We start from the raw sequence: 18,933 nt of genomic DNA, 5'->3' as shown, positions 1-18,933 counted from the left end.
GTACACGCGAGCTGAGCGCGATCACTGCCTCGCAGGCTGCACGGCCGGGCAGCCCTTCGGGGACGCGCGTGGCCTGGGAGGGAGGAGCCGACCCTGGCCCGAGCCCCTTTATAGAGCGGGACCAGTGGGCGCGGCGGGCGGGGGGGGTCGAGAGCGTGCTTTCTCAAGTACATGGCACGGTCGTCTCTCTTTCGAGCTGGGTTGCGTGGGCACCGAGGAGGGCCGAGGAGGCGGAGGGGGCAGTGAGCACTAGGTTTGCGGACTTTTTCCGCACACTGGAAATTCCCAGGCCAAAAAGGTACGGACGGAGCCCGGACATTCCCCGCGAGGGCCGGCTCCAAGACCCGGACTGGAATCGCGCGCGGAGTCAGGGGGCTACAAAACCTTTCTCTGAAGACTTTTTCTTAACTGCCCCAGTGAATCAATACCAAAAACCAGTTTCCTCCTCGTGAGAGACACTTCTTATTTTACCCTTTCTTACCTTTTAAGTGTGGGGATGGAATGGGGAGGTACCTTTTACAACACGGCTTTTTAAATGTGGCGGTCACAGTAGTATCGCTATTGAGTTTGTTGACAAACTAAAGGCTGAGGAACCTGCCTCAGAAAGCGGTGATCTTTACGCCTTTTTTCCTCTGAATGTTATCATGTTTATCTAAAATGTACCAATAAAAAATTCTTTTAAAAAAGCAGTGGTCTTGTGACACGAAGATCACTTTTCACAGGCATTTGGGGTGGGGTGGATTTATACGGGGAATGAACCATTGCACAACACTGAAAGGATTTCTGCTGACATTTAGTTTCACTGTCACTTCTTTTCCTTTTGGGACCCTGGATACTGTGATCTTTGTTTAGCTGCCTTTGTCTTTTTTACTTTATCTTCTCCAGGCATGTTACAATCCAGTCTTGTAATTACACAGGAAATGACGGCTGTCTGGTTTTCCAATAGGAATAGGCGTGTCCTCCAGACAAGCACGTCGCGTTCTTAAAACTCAATAGGCCTGCTTTCCTCTTACTTCAGATATTAAAAGAAAATTACATATAATGCATTTCAGTTCACCTTTTTTAAAAGGTGCACTTTCAAGAGACAGATTAAACTTGGTGAAGTGTTTTGTGCTTTCAGCTTCTATGTCCTATGAACTTCTGCCCTCAATAACCTTCTGCCACCACCTTCCCTTACGGCCAGGTTCCAGTAGCACTCAGAGACTGTGTCATAAAAAAAAAAAAAAAAAAAAAAAAAAAGTGAGGTGTAAAGGCACCCTGTGTTCACTGAAACTTTATTGTAGAATAAATCCCAGGGAGAATAATTCTTAAAACATGAAAAATGACTATACTTGAGAAGAGAAGCTTCTAGCATTAGTGACTAATGTTTAGCGGCTGAATTTACCCAGATCCCACAAAAATAATGCTAAGTTTTTCTGGAGGGTTGGGCAGTCTATTTGTTTCTCTTGGATAAGTGTCATTTCCTTCAACAGAACCAAGAAACAGACTCACTTCTGACATGTAACATTTGAATAGTGGTTTATCATACTCTTTTCAAGAACCCTAATCTATCAACCTGAAGCGTAGTACATGAAGTAAGAAAATGTCAGCATTACAGTTGTTCAGAACATTAAAATGGGGCCGGGAATTTAGCTCAGTGGTTCCGCTGCTTGCCTTGCAAGTGCAAGGTCCTGAGTTCAATCCCAGGTACCAAAAAAAAAAGGTAAAATGGGTCATATTGGAACACCAAAGATCTGTTTTATATCTGCTAAAGAATGGTTACTCTTTAAAAAAATAAAAATAAAAAGATGGTTACTTTTTTTTTTCAGCTTTAATTGAGTTTACTGGTACATTTTAGGGATACAGTACAGTTACATTCATTGTTGGGATCTTGTACCTCTACATGACAAGTCTTGATTCTCATTTTTTCTCCTTACCCCTGTCTTCCCTTCACCCCCTCCTCCCCTCCCCATCTACAAACACTTTATTTCCATCTTTTCATTATCTCACAATAACATCTATAAAATATAATTTTCATAGAAGACCTTGATACAATACCATCAAATCTATTATTTCAGTTCTGGAATATGAGATTCAGTTATATTAATACTGCCAGGCCAAAATAAAAATCCACATTATAATCCATAGAAATTATATATAAACCAGTTTTAATATTTTATTGTAAGCCTAAACATCCAACCATATAATGGCCAATGTATGTACTAATAACATCATTAGAGAACTATGAGGCAGACCTTTATAATTATGGTATTAAGACTATTTGACATAGAAAAATATTTATACTGTATGTTATATTGTTTATAACTACAATTCTTCCTCAGATTTTGGTTCTATGACCCCCTGCAGATACCAAATTCGGCAGATGTTCACCTTTAAATAAAAGGGTGAAATATTTGTATATAACCTATGAACATCTTCCATATACTTTAAATCCCCTCTACATTACTTATAATGCCTAACACAATGTAAATGCTATGTAAATAGGTGCTTATTATACTGTATAGTGGATAATGACAAGAAAATTCTCTATTAAGTTTAGTACAGATTTTTTCCCAAATATTTTTATCTGAAATTACAGTAGTTGAACCCACATATCAGATCCCAGAAATATGGCAGGACAATGGTAGGTGGTTAAAAAAAACCTGCAAGAAAAATATCAAAACTGCTAAAATTCATTGCATTGATGATAGAATTATAGATTTTACCTATAGATTTTTTTGTTCCAGGTTTTATAGTTTTTTAAATTTATGAAATCCTTTATAATAGGAAAAATTATTTAAAATATACTTTTTTGGCTGACATGCTAATATTCACAACTGTGTGGTACAGGTCTGCAATAAATTTTTCTGAAGGTGTTATTGTACATGTTTCAGATTTTGGATTTTTAATATTTTGGAATATCTGCATACGTAGAAGAGATTCTCAGTGACTGATCCAAGCCTACATATGAAATTGGTTTCATATAAGCCTTATACAAATAGACTGAAGGTGATTTTATACAAAATTTTAGTGTCTGTGTTTTGGCTGTGACTTGTCACTTAAGATCAGGGGTAGGATTTTCTACTGGTGGTATCATGTCGGATACTCAAAGTTTTGGACACAAATTTAAATATCACATTGTTTCTCATATGAGAAATCCAAAATAAAAAGAACAAAACAAAGGATATATAATAGGAAATAGATCGATCTTTTGCAAAAGTGAAGGGGGTGGAGGGTGGGGGAAGAAGGAAAAGGGGGTAAAAAATAATTAAAATGTTATTATGTACATGTACCAACTCCACACGAATATAGTCATTATGTAGAGCAAACACGTACCAATAAAAATTTAATTTAAAAAAACACCTTTCCCATGGAGAAGAAAAACAAGTTTCGGAATTTAAAGCATTTCAAATTTTAAGTTTTCATATTATGGATCTTCAAAATATACCTAATTGTTCTGAGAAAGATCAGGTAATATTTCAATCTCTGTTAAAATTTCCACACCACAGTGTAAAAAGACAAAAAGGAAAGAAAGTGGATATTATCTCAAGAATGTATGTCATCAAATCTTTAGGACTTTATGTAATCAAATCAAAAAGTAACAGAAACTGGATGAGGTCACAGGAAATCACAAGCAGCATCTCTCCAGACCACTAGAGGCAGTCTTCTCTTTGTTCTTGAAATTCCCCAAAGAAGAAAAAATGAGAATCAAGATCTGTAATGTAAAGGCACAAGATCCCAATGATGAATGTAACTGCGCTGTATACTTAAAACGTACCAATAAACTCAATGAAAGACAAAGAAAAAAATAAAAATAAAATGGAGTAATAGCCATAAAGAATGAGAAACTAGAGACAGTTATAGCTAAATGGATGCACATTGAGGTGACACTCAAGTGTAAATACTGAATAGTTTCTCTGGTGTGAGAAGCTAAAAGTGTAAATAAGGATCAAAATGTATGATAGATAATATAAAATATGCAAAGGTCCAAAAAGGGAAGGGGAAGTGGGAGAGGTAGGGGAAATTAAAGAAGGAAAATGAATAAATATGAGAAAAGGAAAGAATGGAAACAGAATTTTTAAATAGGGAGGGGTGAAGGGGTTGAAGGAAGGGCAGGGGGATGGGGAAAAATAAGAACCAAGATATATTATGTAAAGGTACAAATTCCCAATAATGAATGTCAGCATATTGTATACCTTAAATGTACCAATAAAAATAGTGAATGAAAAAAAAAAGAAAAGAAATTCCCCAAGGAAAACGATTCCTCAGCTTCATCCAACAATATTTCTTGAAAAATACCAAAAGTTCTCAAAAAATAAAACCTCTTCGCAAAAGCTTCACAATTTGTAGCTGAAAAGGGGTGTGGACTCCCCCATTCTTTAGTTCAAATCCAAACTCAAGTTATTCATATATAAAATGGAGCTAGTATCACTTACCTTAATAGGTCATACTCAGAATTGAGTAGGATACTGGTAAAGCTCTTGAAACAACAGATGAATGTCACTTTCCTGGTTCTATCTTCCTCTTTGTGTTTCTCAAACTTTTCATGCTTTAAACATCCATCTTCATCTCTGAAAACCTTCCCAATTCCTTCACATGTCTAGTTACAACTAATACTAGAATGTAATCTATCATAGCTCAAAAAGAAGGGTACTTAATAAATGATCCCAAATTAACTAAACTCATTTAAAATTGACAAGATAAAATAAAACAAAGTTGGCAATTCAAATATTCTTAGTAGTAAGCAGCTCTTTACTTCCAAGTATGAGAGAATGTGTATACCTTATATGTAAATCAAGAAACACCTGTCATGGAGTTTTATATCTAGTTTTATTAATTTCTAATTAGATTCTAATTTCTGATGTGTAGGTCAAAATAACCAAAATCCAAATACTTGAAATTAGTGGAAAGAAAGCTCTAAAATTTTATAATAGCATCCTTTACATAAAAGTTAATCCTTAAAACCCTCAAACTTCAGAACATAAAAATAAAATTTTGTGTATAGAGTCCCCCTCTCAGCTCTAAAAGTGATTATTCTAGAATAAGTATTCATCACATAAAATTTGTTGAATCAAGTAAGAAATAATCATTCAATGCAAATATCAATTCAAAACACAGATTTTATATATACTGCTTATATATTTCTCTTCTGCTTCTTCCTTAGATTAAAAACAGGAACTTGTTAATATCCTCACTATAAAATGCTGATCAACCACATTGGTCTTTTCAAGTAATTCAGAAAAGGTAGATCAAGAGAAACCCCTGAGACATGGCAGTCTTCACTGTGTTACAGGAGCCTCTGACCATAAGCCCTAATTCACTCCCCCGCAAGATGGATCATTTGTGCTACTAACAAAGATGGCTCTACTGTCAACAAAATTTGCCCCTTCCGTTTACATCAGAACATTTTTCTTATGTTTTAGTACAATAACCTCCACTCCCAAATAAGCTAGTTGAAATACACTCATTGATGTCTTTGGTTACTGGGGGAATACAGTGTGTATGCTGTTAATAAGGTTCTACCATGGCTAAGACTGAAAAAAAAATCCTATAGGTAATTATAAATGTAACCTGCACTGACTAAGTTCCTTACAGTTCATTAAAATACAGATTTTTTTTAAATTTTTCTACATATTGATAGTAGCCACTTCACAATGAGGCCACACACAAACCTTCTGTAATGCAGATCAGTTGGAAAGGTCACTGAAAGAGCTTCCTCTAGTCTCTGCCAAGGCAGGCTAGGTCTCCAAGGGGCACACAAAAGACAAGAACATGTCCAGCTGGTTCTTCACAATAACTTCATCTGGATGCAGCTTGTGGGGTAGATAATGGGCCAAGGTCATCTCCCAGGCTTCAACAAGATATACGCCAACCCCTGAGAACATCCTCCGGAGGATGGTGTCCAGTTGAAAGTTGTACCAGTCACTGTTGAAGAGGCTCACCTCAGGCCCTAGCTCTTGGGCATTGGCTGTCCGAATGACCACTGTGGTCTTAGGACTTCGATCCAAGAGCTGGACCACTGCTCTCCGGATGTTCCTGAGCCGCCGGATGTACACTTCCCAGGGGAAGGTACTGAAGTGAGACCATACGGCTATGGCCACTACTGTGTTCTTCCCTCCCACGATCCCATTCAGTTCATTTGCCACATAATGAAGCTCATTGCTAAAGACAGTAGTGAAGCGGATAGGTGGGCCATGGCAGCGGTATTTGAGCAGGATGTTGTGCTTCTGGTCCACTGCAAGGAAGGGACCCACATTCTTGGGACTACCCAAGTTAAACTCCACTAAATCTGAAACAAGAAAAACTCAAATTCATGAACATTCAAATTAAGCATATATATTTTGAATATTTTTAAGTGGCACAAAGAATAGTTTTTAAAATTAAAGGCTGGGGGTTTAGCTCAGTGGTTCCGGCGCCTGCCTCACAAGCACAAGGACCCGAGTTTGATCCCTAGTACCAAAAATAAATAAATAAAATTAAAGTACAACAAAACATACAAATGTAAAGGAATACCTATTTCCCTGATTCCAGTAACATGCTGTGATAGATAATACCATCAGTAGAGAGTCTATAGCTATGTCTCTACCTCCAAAACAAAATACCTGTTTACCTTTATTTAGCCAAGAAATCTTGCTGTTTCCACTGGTTATTTAATATTTTTAAAACAAACTGACATTTATACTTTATTCTTCTAAGAGATACATCTTCCAGGATGAGGGTTGTGCCTTCTGTTTTATGAATATATACTAGCAATCAAATACTTCTTTTTAGGAAATTCAGTCATTTGCAACAACACAGATGAACTCGAAGGACTTTATGTTAAATGAAATATGCTAGAGCTAGAGAGATAAAGACTGCATGATCTCGTATATGTGGCATCTAAACAAGTTAAACACTTACAGTAGTAAGTAAAAACTTACCAGGCTATGGAGCTTGGAGTGGGTTGAGGGGAGAATGGAGAGATGCTAATCAAGGGGTATACAGCTTTAGCTAAGAGAAATAAGTTTTCTGAGATCTATTACACAGCACAGTGACTACAGTTAATAATAACGCATATTTCAAAATGACTTTAAAAAGTAATCTTAAATGTTCTCACTACAAATAAATGTGAAGTGATACTAATATATCAATTATAATCACTCTATAATGTATATACATATCAAAGTATTACACCATACCCCACAAATATATACAATTGTTGTATATTATGTGACAATTAAAATAAACTTTTAAAACTAAAAATAAAGCAACCTTAATTATAATTCTAAAAAAAAGCAAGTTCCTCATTTTGTAGTAAAAGAAGTAATTGTTTCTTTTGACTTTCAATTTTACCCTACCTTTCGAAAATCATGTTAAAGTTCCATAGAACTTGTGTCTCTATCTTAAGAAATAACAAAAACAGCAGCACAATCTTAGAATTCCCTTCTCTTCCTCTCCCTATTGTGTTTCAAGATCCAGTTCCTCTCAAATATTCCAAAGAACTCAGGAATCAGTGGGACATCTTTGTCACTCCTAAAAAACTCTGTACAATTCATCACTTGAAACATGTCCCCAGGAGAGAAGAGGATCTGGCTCATCAACCTAAATGCTCCCAAAAGCGCCTTAGAGAGAACAGAGTAAGTAAATGTTAGCAACACAATTCCATTAGCACTTACTAAGCACCCATTCGGTGCTCACTTCTGTAGGCACTACAAGGCACAGGGATGTCTTAGTCCTTGCCCTCAGGGAGCAGACAGTCAATTCTGAAGAGGGTGGATCAGACTGAAACTATTCTGTATTCTTAGTTAAAGCCGGTTTCACTTTTTCCTTCCTATAATCCCAGACTTTTCTCCCAGATTTTCCTACCTAATTCGTTACTACTTAGCAACCAGCCCTATTTAAACTGCACAAAAGCTCAAGCTACTGTTTTCTTCTGATTAAGATCAAGCACACATACAAGACTTTATCAGGTAAAAATATTTCTGTAAAGGGTTTGGTGGAAAACAAAATGGGCAATGTAATCATTACCATTGGTGGAAATACCAAACTACATCATAAGAAATTAAGAAGCAAGCAACTACAAACACCTGAAAGCCCTGCCTACTCAGGATCAAACCATACCCAGCATCATGCCACACAGTTTCTTTTTGATTAGTTTATTTTATCAAGAAGAATTCAGCTATGTCCATTACAATAAAAATCAAACAAAAACTGAAAGTGGGTTTTTCTTTTAGAATACTATCTACTTCTTCCTTTCCTTCTAAAACTAAAATTTGAAAGTAAGTATGTAATAAATAGGAGAGCTGATGAAAAACATCACAATTCACAACAAACCATGAGGATTTAGTTTATGAAAAGCCCTGCCCATACACAACGATAAAAAAAGTTCCCACAAACTTATCAGTTTCCTAGGATCCATCCCTCTTCACCTCATCCACACCACTTCCAGAATAATAAAGCCTTTTGCAAATAAGTGATGGGCTTTCAACCAGTGATGCTATGCTCTGCATCTAGACAGCAGTCTCAGAGCCAAGCAGAGAAATCAAGACGCTAAGAATTCTGGAACTTATCCAGACTCCCTCAGTAGGAGTCAGCTCTAGCTCAGAGTCATAGCACTGGAAGGTCTTACTACACGATGCATTAAAATAAATCAGTAAGTCCGGCTACTTCCATCCAGTCACACACTATGAAATTTGGAATTGGACCAAATGGAACTTGAAAAGAAATGAAGGAAATGTCCACTTCCACTGTATAACCCAAAATGTCAAATTTTAAAAATACAGAAACGTTGTCCAGCTGTCTCATCTCATACAGGGAGAAATGAATCCTGAGAAGTAAATGACTTATCCAAAGTCACACAGTTCATCAGGGTTTCCCCCAGAACAATAACAGCTGCATTATTTATCAGAAACTGTCATGCATCTCTCCCAGGTTAGGATACTCCATTAGTCCTGCCTAGAAACAACTGCTTCCTCAAAAGATGCCTTTCTTCAGGCACCAGCAGAAGTCTACTTATTTCAGATCCGAGTTCATGCACGTGGGAAATAAACTGAAAATAGCCAAAGTACCAACCTGGAACAAATGCAGTGAGGTATTCAAACCACTGCCTGATTGTGGAGTCACCAAAAAAATAGACCACCTTTCTCTGCAAGCATTCGGTAATGTTGTCAGGGTCATTAAACTGGCGCATCTTAAACTTTCTGGGACTCCACTGGTCTTTGTAATAATGCCCAGAAGGAAACGTTCCTGAGCCTTGAGATACTTCTAAGTTGTAAGTTTCTGTAAAGATAAAAGGAAAAACAATATATCATAAAATTTTCCTCCTATAACACATGAAAAACCTTCTAAGAAATACAATTATGTCCACATATTTGTTAGCCTGCTAGCACATGGGCAACATTTCTTGCTGTCATATCTCAAAGAAACCATGACTTTCCATTCCTGTTTGCACAAAAATGGGAAGGTGTGAAATGAATGAGATATTAGTGGACACAAGGCAAAATGGGACTTTGAGCATTCTGATTATGTACGTTTTCATCAAAGACAAAAATAAAGAAAAGCAAAAAACAAGAAAATGTGAGGACATAAATATTTGTCCAGAATTGCCCCAGAACCGAACTGCTTTTCAACTAAACGCTCATGGGGCCAGTAACAAATTCCTATCTTACACATAGGTAGTAATATTTATGTAATGTTTCTGAAGTCATTAAAATAAAAAATTTAATCTATGAGTCCTAAATTCAATTTTTAATTCAGAAAACCACCATTGAGCTGCACATGGTAGTGAGCAACTGTAATCTCAATGCTCAGGAAGTGTTGAGGCAGGAGGATCACAAGTTCAAGCCCAGTCTTGGGTGAGTCAGACCATGTTTAAAAATTTAAAAATTAAAAAAAAAAAAAAAAAAAGGACTGGGGATTTAGCTCAGTGGTTCTGCTGTCTGCCTCATAAGCACAAGGACCTGAGTTCGATCCCTGGTACCAAAAAATAATAATAATAAAATAAAATAAAAATGTTTTTAAATGTAGCTCAGTGTGAAAGCCCTGGGTTCAGTCCCCACTGAGAGACACGTTTGAGAGGGAGTAGGAGAGGGAGCGAGGAGCCCATTAAATACAGAGAACAAACTAATGATATATAAAGGGTTATTGCACAATACAAAAGGTTCAGAAGGTCTTTATGCATAATAAGAAACACTGAAAAAGCATTGGCAATGTGTACTCACCATTGTAGCCTAGCTACACGTGATGACACAAGCACCAAGACAGCTTTCGGAGGGAAAGTCAACATCTTTCGGCCCTAACACCTCCTTTCAAAACTGACACTATGGAAACAATACACTTTTCATGCTTCAAAACAGACAAGCGATGGCTAATATTTCTTGCAAGTTTAGCCTGCACCAGACACTACTCCAAGCAATTAAACATATTATCTCATCTGAAGCTCACAATAACTTTTTTTTTTTAATTGAGTTTATTGGTACATTTAGGGATACAGTACAGTTACATTCATTGTTGGGATCATGTACCTTTACATGGCAAGTCTTGATTCTCATTTTTTTCCCCTTACCTCTGCCCTCCCTTCACCCCCTCCTCCCCTCCCCATCTACAAACACTTTATTTTCATCTTTTCATTCTCTCACATTTTTTTCTTTTCCCTTTTTGTTCTTCCCCTACGTATCACACCTTCCCTACACCTTTAGCTCCTTTCCTCCCATTTCTAAATGTCAGTAATCTTATTAGAATCTTATGCATTGTTGCAGAATATTCACACCAGGGAAACTATTTGGTATTTACACATGTGGGACTTATTTATTTCACTTAGGAGTATATCTTCAATATGTATCCATTTTCCTATGAATGAATCTATTCTCTCGCTCTTTATGGCTGAGTAATATTCCATTTTATAGAAAAACCACAACTTCTTTATCCAGTTTCCAACGGATGGGCAAATAGGTTGTTTCCAAGATTTAGCTATTACAAACTGTGCCGCTATAAACATGGGTGCACATACTTCTCTGTGATATGATTCTTTTAGTTCTCTTGGAAAGATACCCAACAGAGGGATGGCTGGGTCAAATGGAACCTCCAGTCCAAGCTCTTTGAGGTATCTCCATATTGATTTCCATAGTGGTTGCACTAGTCTGCACTCCCACCAACAATGGAGGAGGGTTCCTTTCTCCCCACAACCCCGCCAACATTTGTTATTGTGTGATTTCTTGATAGCAGCCATTCTTTGTGGGGTGAGGTGGAATCTCAGTGTTGTTTTCATCTGCATCTCTCGAATGACCAGTGATGTGGAACATTTTTTCATATATTTTCTTGCTGCTTTCACTTCTTTGTATGAGAAATGTCTGTTCCTTTCAGATGCCCATTTTTGGATCGGGTCTTTAACTTTTTAAAGGAGGTCTCTGCCTTTCAGAACAATTAAACAACTTGACAAAGTCACAGAGCTCAGGTAGTACATGAGAAAGCCCGAACCTGACACACAGGTGAGCCCCGAAGCCCAGGTTCTTAACCACTGCGCTGTACTATTTCTCAAACACAGAAGTCACCTATTTCTTTTAACCTTTTCCTTGAAGGTATATACTTGGTCATTTCTAACAATTATTCAAATCTATAATCTTCAAGAAACTATGTCATTTCCTTATCCCAAGGTTCAACCTTGATCATAATCCAATTGTGGTCACCTGTTGTACCATAATTTGAGATGCTTATATGATTCAAATTTAAATTTAAGTGAGTCCTCCGTGACTATTTTCATGATAATCTGACTTCATATATCATGTTACTCTAGATTATTTTGGACTTTTTCATTCCCTTCAAAGAAAAATGTCCTACTTGACAGTACATATTTTTTTCTTAAGCATCTGCTTTTTTTTTTTTTTTTGCAAGTTCACAAATCAAGTGGAAAATCAACAGCATATTTTAAGTTTTATTTTGGCAAATACTATCATCAAAGAAAATCGGGGGCAAAGTATTTATTTGGCTTATTCAAAACCTATTTTTTTCCTACTGGATGTAGTGTCCTATATTACCAATTATTTGGAACACTGTGGCAGGATGATTGCTTTAGTCCCAGAATTCAATAGCTTGGAACACTGCCAGACATCATCTCAACAAAACAAAACAGAACAAAAAATTTCTTAACATATTATCAGGTGCAGCTTTACTACCGACACCTTGTCCAAAGTGCACTTGAATGAATACATCAAAGCTGCACAGCTACAGACATACACAGAAGATACCCGGGGCCCACAAAAAATCTTTACTAAGATGAGATTGCACCTTTTATTTATTTTTTTTTTTATTTTTTATTTTTTTTAGACAGGGTCTCACTATGTAGTTGAGACTAACCTGGAACTCACTATGTAGCCCAAACTGGTCTCGAACTCACAGCAATCCTCCTGCCTCAGCCTCCCAAGTGCTGGGATTAAAGGCGTGCACCACCATGCCCGGCTTACTAAAATGAGAATTGAACTGATTTTGAAAAACAATTTTACCATATCTAATTTAGCAGATTTGACTAGTTTGTGTCAAGTACATGTTAAAAACAAAGTTATACATCACACAGAAACAATTAGTATTTCCATTCAAACATTAATTATATTTACTACTAGAGTTAAGTCAAACAAAGCAAATCAATTATTGAACCGGACTGATTCTTTGTGCTACACAACAGTACTATTTTAGGTGACATGCACATAACACCTCTGCTGCCCCCTTATGCTCAGTGGGGACAAAAATATTTCCTGGTGTCAGTGATTTTAAGCAATCTAGTTATTTTAAAAGTCAGTGTTTCTTGGAACACAAAAGCATTTCTACATAAGACTAATAAGATATTGAAGTCTCTTAAAGTTATAATAGAATACCTAATATGTGGAAGAAAATACTAAAACAAAAAATGTTAGTACTCAATCTTATGGATTTCTGGAATTACTGGTGGTAAAGGGAAAAGTTTATACAGAGGTGGCTGTAAAGACAGGTATGACAATCTTTGTGCAAAATAAGAAGGTACACTTTTGATTATTCATAAGTAATACCCCAAATTCTACAAAATGTCTTGGCTTCTCTTTAAAACCAACACCTGCATTTTCCTCCAAAGGATGTCATCACATGTCATTCACTTGCCACAAGGGCCATCTGGGCCCAAACTGGGAGAAAAGGAGAGAAAGAAAAAGGCAAAGAGGTAATTTTCCCAAAACTGCCTAACAAAAACTGGATAAAGGGATACAATGTGAATTAAGGGTCAAAGTTTAGGTAACATCTCAGCAGGATAAGCTTCCCAAAAATGTATGAGCTCAAGTTTCTGAAAAGGTTCAAATTCATCAAAGCCCCTGAGTCATTTAGCTGTGATGATCTGAGGATAATAATACAAAATTCGTGAAAATTCACCAGTAATCCTAACACTGGGATGACCTGTTAAAAAATCAGACACCTACCCTGGATAAGCCAGTGTACTCTAATTTAAAAATTATGTTTCTTATGTGTCAATACTGAATAGTTTCTCTGGTGTGGAAAAACTAGAAGTGTAGGGCCAGGGATTTAGCTCAGTCATTCTGCTGCCTGCTTCGTAAGTGCAAGATCCCAAGTTTGATCCCTGGTACAAAAAAACTGAAAGTGTAAATAAGGTTCAAATTGTATAATTGATAATGTTAAATAGGAAGAAAAGGGCTAAAAGAATAGGTAAAGTGGGAAGTAGGAAGGGTAGCTGGAAGGCAAGAAGGGAAAAGAAAAAATATGAAAAAAGAAAAAAATGGACACAAAATCTTTGTAAATAGGGAAGGGTGGAGGGGATGAAGGGAGGGCAGAGGTATGGGGAAAAAATAAGAACCAAGACACATCATGTAAAGGTACAAGATCCCAATGATGAATGTAACTGTATTGTATACCTACAAATTTCCAATAAACTCAATGAAAAAAATTATGTTTCAGCTGGGTGGCACACACTTGTAATCCCAGCACTCAGGAGGCTGAGGCAGGAGGATCCCTGTGAGTTTGAGACCAGCCTGGGATACATAGTGAGTTCCAGGTCAGTCTCAACTACATAGTGAGACCCTGTCTCAACACACACACCCCCAAACAAATACATGTTTCTTTGTCAGGTGTGGTGGTGCAAGCCTTTACTAGGGAGCCTGAGGCAGGAGGATCACAAGTTCAAGTTCCCCACGGTAACTTACCAAGACCCTGTCTCAAAATAAAAACTAAGAAAAAAGGGTTAGGGAGGGCTGGGGATTTAGCCAGGTGGTTCTACTGCCTTCCTCACAAGTGCAAGGTCCCAAGTTCAATCCCAAGCACCAAAAAAAAAAAAAAGAAAAGAAAAGAAAAAAGAGGTAGGGATATAACTCAGTGCAAAAGGCCCTGGATTCAGTGTCTAGAACAGGGAAGAAAAAAAAAAGATGTTTCTTCACTTTTAACTGAACTTATACCCACACATGGTAATAGCATTGGCAGTCTCAAGAAATCCACTGGATTCTCAATATGCATCTTAGAATAATTTTACCTCAGAAGAAAATTAATTAGCTGATATATGAATAATAAAATTTCATGGAAAAATAACTTCAAAATATAGGATTCATAAATGATAGATGTGAGAAGATTATGAACTGTTGCAGTGCTTGAGAAAAAATATATGAGCCTAAAATACCTCATAGTGCCAGGAAGTGCTCAAAAAAAAAAAAGATAATAGCATGTCAAAAGGGTGCAGAAACCAAACTAGATTTTTCATCTCCCACATGTGAAAAAATTTGAGCAAAAAAAAGTTATTGAATTGAGCTGGATTATAATTCAAGATGAGTTTGTACTAAACCAATGTGGGAAAAAATAACTCTTCTTTGTCTTGGGTTTTATTTTTATTTTTATTTTTTTTATTTACTTTTGTTTCTAGTACCAGAAATCAAACCCAGGGTTATGCTAGGCAAGTGCTACACCACTGAGCTATACCCTCAGCCCCAGGACAATTGTTCTTTATGAAAACAATTCCAACTAATAAACATTGAAAAAATGAGAGCTTTGTTATAATCATTACAGTTGCACAGAAATTACTGCTGCAGACAAGAGCCAATGAATGCTAAAATAGTTGAGATTTTAAGCAAAAACACAATGTTTGCAAGAATAAGCCCCTTATTTGGGGTCTTTGAGTGCCCTCTGCTGGTCACTAAAGTGAACTTCAGTGACATTCTGCCAACCTATACTCCATGTATATTACATAAATCAACTGCCCTTTTTTTCTTGCCAATTATCTACCTGCTACATGTTGGTTTTCCTATTCAAAGTTTGGATATTCTGTTCCTACTTATTTTCTTCCTCTAAAAATCTAATATTTCACTAGTTATTGAGTCCAGCTCTGTTCTAAACAGAATAGTACATCACAAACCCACACCACTTCCTGGTCGATCTCTAAGGTCCATCAGGTGCCAGTAAACCATGAAAGCTCCTCTCACTGACCATTCCACAAGATGATCATCAGAAGGTGGGCAAGACAGGTCAGGCCATGAGGGAAAAGGGTAGAGTCTTTGTAGGGATGGGGCCTCCAAAGGATGGGAGGGTATTTGGACTACAGTACCTCTGAGGGAACATGTCTACTGACATCTTGGCCATGGGCAAGAGACTCCGAAAGAAAAAATGTTAATGATTTTCATATATGTACCCCATAAAGTTAGTGATTTGTCTAAGTTAAGTAAATCAACTATAACTCTTCATCAGGAAAATTACGGAAATTTTTTGGTATATGACAATGGAGTCCACAGATACAGCTGGCAGTACCTCACCTGCATCTGGGCCACAAATACATTTTACTTAAACCATATAATATTTTAAGACTTTTGAATTAGATGCCATTGCTTTTGTTTTTGTTTTGTGTGTTTTTTTGTTTTTGTTTTTGTTTGTTTTTTTGAGACAGGGTCTAACTATGTGGTTCACACTGGCTGACCTTGAACTCAATATGTAGCCAAGGCTGGACTTGAACTCACAGCGAACTCACTCCTGCCTTATCCTCCCACCTACAGGATCTTGCCCACTATCTTCATAAATCTCAATAATATTCATCCTTCTATAAAATCACTGTAGCTAATTATATCTATATTGCAAAAAATATAACACTCTTTTACTTGTAGTACCCTGTATCAGTGGATCAAAAACACCTGGAAAGTTTGTTAAAGCACATACTACTGAGCACCACCAGCCAGAATTTATGATGCAATAGTCTGAAGTAGTACCTGGAAATATGCGATTCTAGCAAATGCTCTGGCAATGCTGATGTAGTGATACACACTGTTGTGGCTGTGTTTTCTAGATATCCCCCCAGGAGCCTCACGGGGTCATAGGTGGGGCTTTTCAGAGCTGGATAGATTGAGGGTGTGTGATGCCAGGATTAAAGGTGAGATGCTGTGATTAAGAGCACCCCATCCTGGAACAGAAAAAGGGTTGCTGCTGTCATTTGCTGCTGCTGCTGCTGCTATTGGTGCTGCTTGTCTGCTGCCTCCTGCCTGCTCTGCGATGCCCCTCTGCCATGGAGCCAGCCAATAATGGGCTGTGAGCCAAAATAAACCTTTCCTCCTTTAACTTTGAGTACTGTCTCAGCACCAAGAAAAGTAACTAAGACATTCACTTTGAAAAGAGCTGTTGTTCATCAACTCAGTGACACGTGAATGTGAGTGTGTATTTGTGTATGTATATATGCATGTACACATATGCACACACATGCTAGGGATTAAAGCCAATGCCTTGGGCATTCTAGGCAGGCATTAAACTGCTGAATTTTATCTTCAATCCCTATTCAACGTTTTTAATTTGAAAATTTTCCATGATCATTTTATGTACATTTGTGGAGTGCCTCTAGACCAATAATGTACAACAAAACTTTTGCACTCATGGATATGTTTATGGATATAAAATGCTGTCCAAGGGCAGAAGATTTAGCTCAGTGCTTCTGCTGCCTGCCTCCAAGGCCAAGGTCCCGAGTTCGATCCCCGGTACCTAAATAAATAAATAAATAAATATACCATCCAACATGAAGAAAGGCTATTGAATATGTATTGCTACAGAGTTGAATTTTCACTTTATTTTAATTAATTTCAACTTTACTACATAAAGCTAGTAGCTCCCATATTGAATGGCACAGCTCTAAAGGGTCTTAAGGGGCCAAGCTGGGGCAGCGAAGAGGAGTGACACGAGAAGACAACTTTTACTTGTGCATAAATGGCAAAACCCAGAATTAAGCATGTGAGGGGCTAATTTTCAAACATCAGCTTTAAATATTTTGAGTTATGACCAGAAGTGACCATACATGCTAAAGGGAAAAATGGATTTTGTAATATCAGTGAGATGAAAGAACCTCAACCCACTTAGCAAGAGAAACAACAAATCATCAAGCTCATTACTTTTTTTTACCTTTTATTCTGCTGGGAATCACAGTCACCCAGTCAGGTCCACTGGAGTTGATGGGCATTTTAATATTGACACCACTTTAGGAAGAATAAAAAAAAAAGCATAAGCTTAGATTCAGGGACATTTATTTTCAGTTTTATATCTTTATCTGCAAGTGAAAAAAATGGATGTTTCCACTGTGATAAAATATACTGTAAATTGTTAACCAACACAATAAGTAACTAATAAAAAAGGTCTCTTGTAATAAGCAGGTTACACGGATATGTAAACTAAAGCAGAATTAAATAGTCACTTAGTAAGTTTTTACTTCACTGTATACTGCTTACCTGTCTTGAAAGTATAAAGTCCAAAATGACTAATTCTACTTTGAATTACTTCTCTTGAACTTTGACAATGGCTCACACTGAGAGGAATATCTAGTCTTCAAACTGCAAGTCTATGCAGCATTAAATCACGTATCAGATTCCTTGGGTCTTCTCCGGGTCAGAGCTGTACTAGGGACACCTGCCCCAGATACGTACACATGCAGCGCTTTGTTCATCATTACCAAGACTCCCCAGTGCCTGTTCCCCTTACTAAAACATGCAACCCTCAACACCACGGATAGTGCCTCATCTACCTTTTGTCTTTTTAGCACTTAGCACATGTCCTGGACTATTGCTCATGCTGAGTAAATGTTTCTGGACAGCTACATAAAAAAATGAGGGAAAGTGAAAGCCAAGAGAATACTAAAAATTCAGTGCAACTATTCCGGAAACTAAGTCACAATAACTATACTTCTTACATTTAGGTCAAAAACTAATAGCTAGGAAAGGAGATTTTAAAAGGAATTAAGATGTGTTATTGCAAGTATCAACCCCACACAAGGAATGTAAACATTATATAGTGCAAACATGTACTACTAAAAAATTTTTTAAAAACTAGTAACTGGATGGGATGGCACACACCTATAATCACAGCTACTCAGGAAGCTGTGGTAGGAAAATCACAAATTCAAGATCAGCATGAGCCATTTAGCAAGACCCTGTCTCAAAATAAAATTTAAAAACCCAGAGTGCAGCTCAGGCGTAGAGTGCTTGCCTAGGATGCCCAAGGTTCTGAGTTCAATCCCTAGCACTGAAACAACAATAGCAAGTAAAGTTTTAACTATCCAAACTCTTGATATAGGAATATACAGTCATAATTTTATTATCTCATCAATTCCAGAAAAGATGTTCTCATTTCAAAAATAATTTTTAAGTTTCTACTATTCTCCAGGTACTGTCCTAGATGCCAGCACTATCACAGAACACAGTTATCTCTTCCCTCATGGAACAGACATTCTAGTGATGGACACAGACAAAAAAAAACAAGTAATGAAAGATGTATATAAGGCTGGCCACACTGGAGAACAGAATGGTCTGTCTTTGATAAATGACATTTAAGAAAGAATATGACTTGGGCCATGGATTTAGTTTAGAGATGCCCTATACCACCTGCCTCATAAGTGCAAGGTCCTGAGTTTGATCCCCAGTACCAAAGGAAAGAAAGAAAGAGAGAGAGAGAGAGAGAGAGAGAGAGAGAGAGAGAGAGAGAGAGAGAGAGAGATAAATA

At 37.3% G+C, this 18,933-nt stretch overlaps 1 protein-coding gene across 3 annotated transcripts in view; it reads right to left on the bottom strand.

Moving 5' to 3' along the window:
• Positions 1-3,217: 3,217 nt before the first annotated feature.
• Nxpe3 (neurexophilin and PC-esterase domain family member 3) overlaps positions 3,218-18,933 on the bottom strand; it is a 50,489-nt gene continuing 34,773 nt past the window's right edge. For 2 of the 3 annotated variants that reach the window (XM_010614638.3, XM_033768146.1), the window contains 3 exons: positions 17,344-17,417; positions 9,031-9,237; positions 4,162-6,268 (listed from right to left, as the gene is read on the bottom strand). In XM_010614638.3, the coding sequence (XP_010612940.1) occupies positions 5,718-6,268; positions 9,031-9,237; positions 17,344-17,417 (832 nt within the window). In that variant the 3' untranslated portion in view covers positions 4,162-5,717. Of the gene's footprint in view, positions 3,695-4,161; positions 6,269-9,030; positions 9,238-17,343; positions 17,418-18,933 lie in introns of those variants that run through there. The other variant, XR_004518806.1, reaches the window with a different exon arrangement.

The sequence above is a fragment of the Fukomys damarensis genome, unplaced genomic scaffold (assembly GCF_012274545.1).
Source record: "Fukomys damarensis isolate Sample0158 unplaced genomic scaffold, DMR_v1.0_HiC HiC_scaffold_24, whole genome shotgun sequence".
Lineage (NCBI taxonomy): Eukaryota > Metazoa > Chordata > Mammalia > Rodentia > Bathyergidae > Fukomys > Fukomys damarensis.
Note: the sequence above shows the minus strand (reverse complement) of the source record. Positions and strands in the feature narration are given on the sequence as shown.